The 12,533-nt window shown below is 49.0% G+C and overlaps 1 protein-coding gene across 1 annotated transcript; it reads left to right on the top strand.

Moving 5' to 3' along the window:
- The first annotated feature begins 44 nt into the window (after window positions 1-44).
- On the top strand, window positions 45-11,807 carry ehd4 (EH-domain containing 4). Its single transcript, XM_088307905.1, has 8 exons — window positions 45-705; window positions 5,029-5,205; window positions 5,781-5,878; window positions 9,390-9,556; window positions 9,629-9,762; window positions 9,838-9,949; window positions 10,814-10,978; window positions 11,207-11,807. Exons 1-8 carry the CDS (start codon window positions 476-478, stop codon window positions 11,765-11,767), a joined length of 1,644 nt encoding a protein of 547 aa, XP_088164031.1. The 5' UTR covers window positions 45-475; the 3' UTR covers window positions 11,768-11,807.
- The last annotated feature ends 726 nt before the right edge of the window (window positions 11,808-12,533 follow it).

The following is a 12,533-nucleotide window of genomic DNA, read 5'->3' as shown; positions in this document are numbered from 1 at the left end:
AGCGTTTTCATCCGTGACGTCACCTAGGTGACGGAGTAACACTTCCGGGTACACCTTCAATGTGTTCGGGCGGGGGCAACATGTAGAATTAGAATTAGAATTAGAAATCCCTTTATTGTCATTGTACTCAAGAGTGCAACGAGATTAGAGAGCATGTAAGCATTATGAAGCACATACACACTCTATGCTTTCGTCCCGCCGTGATGGCGATGGGCATTGTGGAGCAGTTTGCCCCTCCTGCAGGTAGGCGTGCGCGCGCGTGGGCAGGGCGTTTGTCCGGAGGCGGGCGAGAGCACTCGTCCACAAGTGACCCAGTCAGCCCGACAAATTGTCCTCCAAGCCCGCAGTGAGAAAGTCCAAGAAGAGGAGGGAAGTTGTAGACCGTTGCGCGAGGGCTTCTGCTTTTTTTTTTTTGGTGGAGGGGGGGTCGCCCTTTTCTCAGCTCGTGGTGCTCTTGCCGCTGCTTGTGCTGGTGATGTTCAGTTGGGTGAAGCAGGAGCAGGGCGGTCGCAACAAGGAGGGCGAGATGTACCAAACGGTCACCGAGGGGCTGCAGAGCCTCTACAGCAAGAAGCTGCTGCCGCTCGAAGAGACTTACCTCTTCCACGACTTCCATTCGCCCGCCCTGGAGCCGGCCGACTTCCAGAGCAAGCCCATGGTGCTGCTGGTGGGCCAGTACTCCACCGGGAAGACCACCTTCATCAGGTGAGGCACAGCGCAACACATTCGGCGCACGTTGTCGTCACGCCGCTCACGGAGCGCAAATCAACTCGTATGTGTAAAAAAGACAAAAAGTTAGCTTTGAAGAAATGGCCAAACTTGATTCGGATTGCGTCGATCCTCGCTCTACTTCCGCAAATAAGCGCCCGACAAGTTGAAAGCAAAGCGGCACCAAATGAGTAAAAGGCCATGACGCGTTCATGAAATTCGCCAAATGACGTCATCAAATTCTTCATTGAAACGTATTCGGAGTGATTCATCAGCGCCAACGAGCTTTTCAAGAGCGCTTTGGTGTGTGGGGTGGAGTCACGTGACCACGACGTCTTGCCGAAGTCCAGCTTCCACTGCAGCTGTATAAACACTTTTTTCCCCTTTCTAAATCATGAAAGCAAAACTTTCTCACGTATTTGTCCGCGCACGTGCACATGTTTTAGAACACTCTTTGGACCTCAATGACCTCAGTGTGTCATTTTTCTTCCTTAGGATGTTGACACCCCCATTGTCTGCACTTCCTTAATGTCATGTGCGCACTTGACACAGCCACGCACGCGCACGCGCACACGCACACGCGCACAGCTTTCTGTTTATTCTATGTCCAGCCGTCGTGTCATCAATGATGCTATTATGAGGGGGATTGATTCACATCGGACTAAGTAGGACTTCACTGACGGCCGACGTGTGAAATGCGCGGGCCGCCTCTGCCTTTGCACATGACCAAACAGGTGAAAAAAATGGCAGTCGCCATCGAAATAAATTGCAGTGCAAACTGACACAGAGACGCATAAAACAGCAAGGAAGTGGAACGGTGGTTAAAGTCAGCTTTAGTTTTGCAATATTCATTGATCTGCATAGCAATGGCAAATCCTACTTGGTGGAAAGAGTGCATTTTTTTTGTCTGTCATGTCAGTCTGGCTGCATCAAAATGAGCAAAAGTTGTGAGTACATTCCAAAATGAAATGCAAAATATGAATGCTTCAGTACGCCCTGCATTTCAATCTGTTACATCGTTAAAATGGCCTAAAAATGTTCGGACCAATACCAGTACACGTACTCAAGTACACACACTCAACTCTTCAATACTCGCTGATACTGATACCAAGTAAGCGATACCACAAGTAGTACAATACGATGCAAATTAAAGGGGACGAAAATGTGTCCGATGCATCACCACCAGTCGAAAGACGGCATTTTGATTAATATTGCGTGGGTGAAATATGAAAATCCACCACGAGGCAGCCATTTTGTCACGTCTGTCGAGTGAAAAGGACATCCCAGTTGCTCAGGGCTCAGGTAACAACGTCCATTTTGATTCGTGATATTCATCGGAATGCCAGTGAAGGCGCATTGAACATTTTTGACGTCTCCTTTAAATTGGGGAGCGGATCGCTTCAAAAAGCGTGGCACGCCGGCGTACTCAAGTACTTGAAATGAGGCTTGCCCGCCCGCGACATGAAGAAACAGGCGCTTGGCCACTTGCTGATACACGTCTCCATGAACATCTCGTGACGGATTGCGTAACCGGAGAAAGCTCTCAACTCATCACTCAGTCCTTGATTGGCTTTCGTTCCCGTGGCGCGCGCGATGCAGTCGAGCCCGTATTTTTTCAAATCCCAATGCTTGATCACGAACCTCTGCTAACTTGCTAATGAAGTCCTAATTATAGGCAATATTTGTATTCATTTGATTTATTTCTTGATTTCAAATATTTGTATAAACTTGAAAGCAAAAGAATGCCTTGAAACGGTCCAAATGACGCGACGTGAGTCACGGAGCGAGCTCATGCCTTTTCTGATGTCGCCTCACAAACGAGTTTCTTGTTTCTTGAAGTTGTCCCCCCCCCCCCCTTTCATGAACAAAAAGAAACTTCATATCCGGCTCCAGACTTGGTCCTCTGGGACGTTTGTAAACCGTTTTCGGCTCAACATGCTCGACCGGAGCCGACGATGTACTGGACCGAACTGGCTCGTGACGTCACATGCAACATTTCTAGCGCGGAAGAATTGTACTTTTCATGCAACATTTTGACCTTTGACTCGATGATTTGTATTTTCTTTGACTCCATTCAAATGCGCCATATGATGCCGCTCACTATTTGGACTTTTTATTCGTGTCTTATTGTTTGTTTGGGATCGTCCGAGTGACTGTCATGTGACATTTTGGCTCCATTTGACCAACCAAATGATGCCAAGGCGGTCAGGTAACGAACTGAGGTCCGTTATCATGGTTTCATTGAACATGATACTGTCGGGAAATAACCGAATTTGCACATTCCTAGTTAGTATTTTTGTCGAGATGACATTCATGATTTGATTAAAAAAAAATAAAAAATTGCTCACCATCCTCACCAGTCACTGAGTACTCAAGTAACATTTAAGTCATTAGTCATTATATTGTATTCGTACTTGAATACAATTCGTCGCCAGTGTTCTTTCCGCCAACGATGACGATGACAAAAATGTTTCGTTAACGCCCCTTTTTTCATGACGACAACGAGACGATGACGAGCTAGACGAGGTTATTTGATGACGAAAACATGACGTGACGTACATGAAATTTTCGTTGTCGAGACGAGACGGGACGAAATATTTAGCATGCGGTTCGTCAGACGCTCCAAATTGATGACTTCCCTTCCCTTCCGTCTTTCAAAAGTGCAACCTATCTTTCGTTTGGGCACGCCCACCACCGGGACAGCACGCAGGGCGCATGCGCATCGTCACACGTACGAGTGTCGCTCGAACACGACTCCGCTCATTTGTGTCGGCTCGCGCACGCTCGCACGCGTTCCTTCCACGGAGCGCGGCGACACTCGCAAGTGGACTTTGCTCTGATAACCGCAAACTGGTGCAAGAAAACAAGACATATGTTTGATAGAGTTTGTACTTGTGCTACTGAACTGTAGAACAAGTCCACGTTGTTCAAACGTTTTTATTTGATGTTGCTTGAAGTGAAATAAAGCCAGTTGCCAAATAAAACGTTTTGGTTCTCGGCTTATTTTGGAGCGATGAGCATCCATTCCGCTGTTACGTTATCGGTTTGTAATGCATAATCCTCAGAAGTCGACCAGAAAGTCGTTGCTATTGTGAGGAAACGGACTTGAGTTTTCGTCGAATAAATTTACGAAAACTAGACTAAAACTTTTTCCGTCGAGTAAAACGAGACTAAAACCATCGTGAATAGGAATGTGACGAAATGTGACGAAAACTAATAAGCATTTTCGTCCAATTGACTAAGACTAAATCTAAATCTAATCTAGCTGAGTCATCATTTTCAGAAAACATTTACTTAAAGAAAACACTGCAGCCAAAACACACACACGTACACACGCAAAAAGGATCGCTTTATAACGTGATGACTATGAGGTTAGAATGCAATACATTTCTTTCATTTTGCAGAATCATCGAAGAGCAGTGACATAGCTCGGAACTGATTTATAAGAAACACACACAAAAAAAAGAGTCCACCTGCAACACAAAGTGGAGAGAATCGCAAAGTCAAGTTGATCGTTTTAACTTAGTACGTGAAAACGTTTATCACGATAATTAATACATCGACTTTATGACGGCAAAACATGAAATTTATCACTCGAGAGCAAACTAATCACCATATAAAGTAAAGTGTTTATTTTTTTGTTTTTGCCGACTAAGCGGAGGAATCACATCTGTGTGCCTGAGAGTGTGTGCGCGCGTGCAGGATGCATTTTTTGGCAGCGCACAATCTGCAGATGCAAGCTGCAGAGAAATCGGAGCTGCTGTTGTGTGCGCGCGTCCGCTTCGGAGGCCCCCGCCCTGTGCCGAGGAATGCCGAGAATCACGGCAACCAGAAGGATTACAAGTTAATCGTGCCAAAGCTTGAGAGGTCACATGACCAGCCAGCAAGATGATTGCTGATTTTTGCGTTCGCATTTTAGCTGGCAGGCAGCTCGCTAAAAAGTGGACAGCAGATAAGAACCGGCAAAATTGATCCCGCTTGAGTCGTCGGCTGTCCTGCCGGGTTGCAGCAGCCAATCACATTGCGCTACCGTTTGCGTTCAAGGTTAAAGCGCAGCAAGATAGATGCTAATTGCAGTTAGCATCAAGCTAGCCGGGGCCTTCTTCAGGCACTTCATGTTGTCTTTGTTTTATGTAAATGGCCATCAGCCGGCGCAATTCTTCTCAGATCATAGAAGTTGTCATCATGAAATCACGTCGGGAGTTTTACAGCCAGAGGCGGTCCGGAATGAGGCGCTTGCATCGGGTCACCTCCAGATTGTCTCTCCAGGAAAAAAAAAAAAATGTCTGACTGACTGGCAGGATGGGTGTGCGTCGGCAGGTATCTTCTGGAGCAGGACTTCCCGGGCATGCGGATCGGACCCGAGCCCACCACGGACGGCTTCATCGCGGTGATGTACGGCGACAGCGAGGGCGTCGTCCCCGGCAACGCGCTGGTGGTGGACCCCAAGAAGCCCTTCAGGAAGCTCAATGCCTTCGGAAACTCTTTCCTCAACAGGTAAGCGCGACGATCGGTGCCATCCAAAAATGTCACATCGCAAACGCTTGCATCCGAGGAAGTTATCGTCGGCTTGGCGTGCACGGGCGTCGGCCATCTTGTGCCACGGCGGGCCCCCTGCCGCAATGGGTCAATGTAGCTTTTGTTTCCTGCGTTTGTGCGTCACATGTGGCAGCGTAGCGATTTATGGTCACCGCGTGAGTTGGCAACATTTGACCTTTCTGTCTGCGCTCTCACGTGCGCCCCCTGCAGGCGTGCTCGTGTGCGCCAATTACATTCAGGAGTAGCGAAGCGACGATCAAAAAAAAAAAAATGGCCACGCTAAACAATGGTAGAACTTGAGTTTTGTCTACCGATAAACGACAGGCAAGTGCTCATGCTAAAGCTAACGGGCAGTCTCCTCCTCCTCGCTAGCCAGTGTAGCGAACGTCCGTGTGTTGCAGAATTACACGATGACATCTAAGAGCAAACGGTGCTCGTTTTGTTGCTGTTTCCGATGGGCTGCCAAAGTGTGCTAGAAACATTTTAGACATGACAAGTGAGCAAACCTCCAACTGATTGGCTCGTGTGTTCAGGTTTATCTGCTCTCAGATGCCCAATCAGGTTCTTCAGAGCATCAGCATCATCGACACGCCGGGGATTCTGTCCGGAGAGAAGCAACGCATCAGCAGAGGTGCGTGCGATCCCGGCGGCTCGGCTCCCACTCGATCACACACTCGCGACGCAACCACACGTCTCAAAACAACTGCAGCTGGAACAAGGCGCTAAATATCAAACGGACATCAACAAAGTACAATCAAAAATGGTATCAACAACTCCTTTAAGTATTGAAAAACTGTGTTTTGGTGTTGAATGAACAGGACTTTGCTGACTAATGCCGCCACAATCCACAGCAGATGCTACATGATATGAGCGTTCCACAAGAGGACATCGTTGCATCAGATGCACATGTTAGCTTGCGCGTGCTAACTCCAGCTAGCTTCCACCCATGTTAGTAATGAAATCAGGCGCCACCCGCAACGTGCTTCGACGTCATTTGGTGAAATGCGCCCGTTTTCGGACTCTGTCGCTAACGCTAACAAGGTTTAGCCTTGAAACTCATCACCCACAATGCTCCTGGTTTGCATCACCGATGACCTGGATTAGCATTTTCAATTTAGATTTAGTCATTTGAACAAAAATGCTCATTAGTATTCGTCACATTTAGTCATTCCTATTTGTCATCGTTTTAGTCTTGTTTTGGTCGGAAAAAAAAAAAAAAAGCTTTAGTGCAGTTTTTGTAACTTTATGAGAGCAAAACTCCAAGAGGTTTTAGGCCATTTTAGTTCAAAATTGGCAGACGAGGTTTCCAGCCAAAGATTTTCTGACCGACCATTGAAGATGATGAATTCCAAACAGATAAAAGTGGGAACAGTGGAATCGATATTCATTGCTCCAAAATGAGCCGAGAACCAAAACGTTTTATTTGACAACTGTTGTGGCTTTAAAGCAACATAAATAAACAAAATAAAAACGTTTTAACAACATAGTTCTATAAGACAGTAGCACAAGTCCAAACGCGATCAAACGTGTGTCTTCTCTAATTGTCGCAGAGCGAGTGTCACTGTCGCCGCGGTCCGACAAAGGAAAAAAGCGCGTCTGGGTGTGTGAGCCGAGAAGAACGACCGCAGACGTGCTTGCGTTTTGTTGTGCTCGTGTGTGTGCGGCGCATGCGCCCTGCGTGCTGCGTGCTGTCCCGGGGGTGGGCGTGGCCAAACGAAGGATAGGTTGCACCAGAATTGCATTTTTGAAAGACAGATGACATTTACAATAGGAAGGCATGCCAGAAATTTTGAACGTCTGACGAACCACAATTTCGTCCCGTCTCGTCTCGCCAACGAAATTTCACGTACGTCGCGTCATGTTTTCGTCATCAAAGATCCACGTTTAGCTCGTCATCGTCTCGTTATTGTCATGAAAAAAGGGGCGTTAACGAAATCTTTTCGTCATAGTCATCGTTGCCGAAAACAACACCGGTGAGAGCGGCTCTAATGAGCATGGCCTTGCGAATCAATTTCTTTCATTTTTACATCGATGCATATTTGAAATTGATGTCAAATGGGTTCTCGTTCAATCTTTCCATCCCTAAAATCCAGTCAAGTGGGATGTTGCAGCGTCTGGAGTAGGGCTGCACGATATTGGGAAAAAAACTGACATTGCGATTTTTGGGGAGGCTGCGATGTACATTGCGATATTGAAACGAGAAAAATGTTCACCAGATGACTCAAATAGCTCTGTTTGGGAAGACTTTGCTTTGTTTGTTATACAGCTCTGGGATGGCCACTTGAGAGAAACGCGTGCGCCACGGCATTTCATACCTTTTGTCGTGCGTGCGGATCATTTTTTAAAAACCTCTCTAAATGACTAATTAGCAGGGGGGGGGTTGAGCAAGACGGTCTGTATAGTCTCTACAATGAAGAGCATAGTGTAGCGTGCTGCTTTTATGAAACAAACCAAAAGTCTCCATGTTCTAAAAAAAAAAAAAAACAGAAACATCGCACGTGCTACGATGTGACTATTGCATGTGCGTACATCGCAATCGCGATGTTCAAACCGCATTTCGTGCGGGCCTAGTCTGGAGCCCCTTTCACACGACGGCGTAGCGGTGGCCTTGAAATGGGTTTGCCAGTGGCACGAAAGCGCACGTTGAGATAATGTCACGTCACCGTAATTCGATGCGCCAGGGTGTCCGTCTGCAACACGACGGGCGGATGACCTGTGACTCGAGGTGTTGGATTTCACGCGGTGCTGGCGTTGTGCATCAGCAGCCGGCAAGTTTGCCGCTCCTTCCTCCTTCTCCAGTACCTTTGACACACCACAGTGAGCCGGGGAAAAAGCTCCAATTTTGCAGTTCTACTTTGTCCTCCAATTTTGCGTCGTCCCTTCCAACGGATGATGACGAGCCGGGAAAAAGTCGGCTGAGATTGGGATGAGTGTGTGCGCACGCCGCAGATACTGGTTGATTTGGTCCCTTCGGTATCTTTCACTCAGAGCAGCAACATCAGCAATGCGTGAAAAGGGGCTATTGAGTCCAAACGGACCGGCTACATGCTGCTCTCTGGGCTTGATGACATCATCAGTTAAAGGTCGGGTGGAGTCAAAGTGGGAGGACGGGTTGGGGGGGGAGTTTTTTATTTTTTTGTCTGGGGCGTTCCCGCCATCTGGAAACATTTAGCGGCGCTCACACGCACACGCACATACGCGTCCAGTGATGTCACAGCCTTCATTTGTGATTTGTTTGAATATGAATGGAATAGCAAGTCAGGTGGAACATCGATTCGAGTCACGTGACTTGACTCGAGTCGCCCAACTCTGCTATGAGTCATCAGAGTGATGACGTCTCAAATTTCAACTCGTGCGTCTCTTGTCACCGTGCCACTTTCCCTCGGCAAGCTCCGCCTCCGCGTCCTGATGGCCACCAGGATGCGTTTCCATAGCCACAAACATGCTGTATGAATGAATGAGCGCTTGTGTCGATTTTTTTTTTTCTTGAGTCAACACACGGTCGACAGTTGCCACATGTTTTGGTTTCTCAACGCTGGAAAGAGGAAGCAAGAATGTTGGACAGAAGGCATTTCCTGCAAAAGGGGAAATGGAACCTGCGATATCCTGAAATAGTTCACACACTTGAAGCCGCGGAAGGAAACTGACACCGGAGGGCGTGGTCTTTGTCACACGTCTTGAATTTATTGATGAAGAAGAGACGCTTAAACAATTCCCGGGGCAATCAAATCATGTGCGTGCGCCTCAAGCCAACTGCGGCAACTTCAAAACTGAACTTGGAATGTTTGCATCTGCGGGAAACTAAATGTCAGATTATCGAGACTAAACAAAGAATGGGAGGTACAAGGGACAGAGTTGGGCTGTTAAGGGACAACGTGAGTTGCGTGCTGGGGAGATATTAACTCATTCACAGCCATTGACGGATATAGACGGCAAAAAGTATTTTCATTTTACCAAAGAATGAGTTAAGGGACATTGAGTTCTACTTTGTGGATTTGGTGTATTGGTGGGTGGTCTGCAACGTAAAACTTGTGATAAACGAGGGACTGCGCTCCAGGAATCTATTGGGGCGTGGTCTCCAGAACGGAACCGATCGCAACCGTTGAGTTTCGTACGTAGACGTGAAAGCCTCTCGTACTCAGGTTACGACTTTGCTGAGGTTCTGCGTTGGTTTGGTGAGCGAGTGGACAGGATCATCCTGCTCTTTGACGCCCACAAACTGGACATCTCGGACGAGTTCTCCGAGGCCATCCGAGCCCTCAAAGGACAAGACGACAAGATCAGGGTGGTCCTCAACAAGGCCGACCAGGTCAGCGCTCCCCCACGTCGCTCACGTTGTCCCCTTCACGCCTTCTCCCACCAAACCTCGCTCGCTTCGCAGGTGGACACGCAGCAGCTGATGCGCGTGTACGGCGCCCTCATGTGGTCGCTGGGCAAAGTCATCAACACGCCAGAGGTGGTGCGGGTTTATCTGGGCTCCTTTTGGGCCAAACCGCTACAGAACACGGAGAACAGGTCCGTTGGCGTCCGGCGTGTCCGCCACGTGACCAGTCAGAACCTTCATGCCGTTCGTCTCTGTGTCGCCCTCAGACGTCTCTTTGAGGCGGAGTCTCAGGACCTCTTTAAAGACATCCAGAGTCTTCCGAGGAACGCGGCGCTCCGGAAACTCAACGACCTCATCAAGAGGGCCAGGCTGGCTAAGGTGAGATGGGTCACCATTAAAAAAAACAAACAAAAAAAACCCACATTTTGTGCTCCTCATCTTTTCACCTCTCCCTCTTCGGTATGTGCGCACTCACGTCTGACAACGAGGCACTCTACGAGGCCACACCAGCGCAAAGTCCCCGACCACATGTCGCCTTTCAAACCAACCAAAAAAATAAATCCCGTCTCAAATTTTTTTTTTTAAATGATGTGCTCACACTCACGGGTGACAACGGTGCGCTCTAAAGCAGCCGATTATCGGAACGGAAGATGCATTTTAGGGCCATGTGGCCAGAGCTGGCCAGCTAGTTGCGGCAACGGTCAGCTCAAATAATGTGACTTTGTGGGCGACACGGCCAAAATTTGCCCAAAAACGGCAAATATATTTCTAGAAGTGTTTGCACGATTTCTGCAGTTGTCGCCAAACGTGTGCCATGTGTTTGGAAACAAGTCTCCAACTTGAGATGAGAGCTCCTAAAGACCCCCACCGGTGGAATTAAGCGTCCGACCTTGGAAATGTTTGTGGAATGCTCGCTATGCGTGCCTCCACACCCGCGTGACTCCCGGCGTCTTGCGATCAACCCGTCGAAAACAAACGGCGGGCGAGCCGGTGTCTGCCCTTCGTCTCCTGGCCGGAGGAGCGCTGCCGCCGTTTCTATTTGCGTCGCGATGGACGGCGCGCTTCCTTCCTCCTTCCCACCATGCGTCAGGACGACATTCCTGCCTCCGGTTCATCTCGAGCCGGCGCCGCCGGGTCGCCGTCCCCTACTGGCCGGCAGATAAACTTTGGCCGCGCCGCGTCACGTGCCGGCTGGCTTGACGTGCCGCTCGCCAGCGCTGACGCTGGCCGTGTGCTCCGCAGGTGCACGCCTACATCATCAGCTACCTGAAGAAGGAGATGCCGTCGCTGTTCGGGCGCGAGAAGAAGAAGGAGGAGCTCATCATGAGGCTGCCGGAGATCTACGCTATCCTGCAGCGGGAGCACCACATCAGTCCTGGAGACTTCCCCAATGTCACCAAGATGCAGGTACGTGAAGTTGCAAGCTGCCGCCTCGCAGACAAGGGAAGCATCATGGTTTGGCCAACTCTTGCTCATGTTCCGGGAAATGATCACAAAGACGTTTTTGTGACAGCCCGACGATTAGAACGATTGATTACATTTGGTGGCGGTGGTCTTTGCGTGCGAGTTTTGGGATCGGTCAGAAGAGTCGGCGTGGCCGTCAGCGTGACATTTGTGTGGCCGCGTCTCTTCCAGGACATGCTGCAGCACTACGACTTCAGCAAGTTCCCGTCGCTCAAGATGAAGCTGATCGAGTCCGTGGACAAGATGCTGGCGTCCAAGATCGCCGGGCTGATGACGATGATCCGCGAGGAAGAGACCAAGGCGCCGCCCGCCATGGTGTCGGGCGGCGCCTTCGAGGGCTCTCAGGACGGCCCCTTCGGCCGCGGCTACGGCGAGGGCATCAGCGCCGGCGCCGACACCGCCGAGGACTGGATCGTGAGCCGGGATAAGCATCGCTACGACGAGATCTTCTACACGCTCTTGCCCGTCAACGGGAAGATCAGCGGCGTCAACGCTAAGAAGGAGATGATGAACTCGCGGCTGCCCAACACCGTGCTGGGCAAGATCTGGAAGCTGGCCGACTGCGACCAGGACGGCAGCCTGGATGACGAAGAGTTTGCGCTGGCTCAGCATCTCATCAAGGTCAAACTGGAAGGCTACGAGCTGCCCGCCGAGCTGCCCCGGCACCTGGTGCCCCCCGCCCACCGCAAGCACCCCGACGCCGAGGCCATGTACGACCGCAGCGAGGACTAGCGTGCACGTGCGTCCACCAAAAAATGGCGTGCTTGCGCCACTCCCCAAAAAAAAAAAGTTCTGGAGATTTGGTTGGCTTCCGGATGCAATTTTAGGATCAACTTTAAATTTGCAATGGCAGATTTTTTGTATTTTTTTCATCTCAGTCTTTGTTATTGGCCAAAAAACTCTTTTACTCGCTCGCTGGCCAAAGCCACGTCGAATTAGATGATTGCTTTGGTGCCATGTAGGGCTATAACGTGATGCAACGACGTCAGATGGGTCTATATCGAAATACATTGAATTGTTATTATTATTCTTTTTTTTTTTTAGTATTGAAAATAAAAAGGGAAAAGAATTCCGCTGAGTTTTATTTTAAAATGTAATCTGTAACCCTGAAAATGAACTTGAAAAAGAGTCCAAATGAAACGCACAATTCTTTGGCCGAGCCGCCTTGTCGTCTCGAAATCGATTGATTTCAAAAATTCATTTGAAGTTGATTTGAAAATGGAACTCACTCGAGTGTCATCGGCTTAATTTTTCCGCACGCCGGCCTCTCGTGTGATGAGGGCCGGAAAGTCCACCTTTTGTCACCCGTTTTTTTTTTTTTTTTGGGGGGGGGTCACGCGAGCTCAGCGGCGCATGCGTGAGCCTCAGGTTGTATTTCCATCATGGGAGGGAGTTTGATGAGCAGTTGGGCCGTGTATTTTTTCTGGGGATCGATAATTCATCGATACCATTTTCCATTGACATCAATCACCGATCGCGATACATATCCGTATCAAAT

This window comes from Idiotropiscis lumnitzeri, chromosome 1, assembly GCF_059441095.1.
Source record: "Idiotropiscis lumnitzeri isolate Australia: NSW breed Sydney's pygmy pipehorse chromosome 1, RoL_Ilum_1.0, whole genome shotgun sequence".
Taxonomy (NCBI): Eukaryota; Metazoa; Chordata; class Actinopteri; order Syngnathiformes; family Syngnathidae; genus Idiotropiscis; species Idiotropiscis lumnitzeri.
Note: the sequence above shows the minus strand (reverse complement) of the source record. Positions and strands in the feature narration are given on the sequence as shown.

Excerpts from the sequence above, each read along its gene's own strand:
- ehd4 (XM_088307905.1), top strand. The coding sequence starts at position 476 with ATGTTCAGTTGGGTGAAGCAGGAGCAGGGCGGTCGCAACAAGGAGGGC. Across the intron at positions 5,206-5,780 it reads GGAAACTCTTTCCTCAACAG|GTTTATCTGCTCTCAGATGC; the intron begins GTAAGCGCGACG and ends TCGTGTGTTCAG. Across the intron at positions 9,950-10,813 it reads AGAGGGCCAGGCTGGCTAAG|GTGCACGCCTACATCATCAG; the intron begins GTGAGATGGGTC and ends TGTGCTCCGCAG.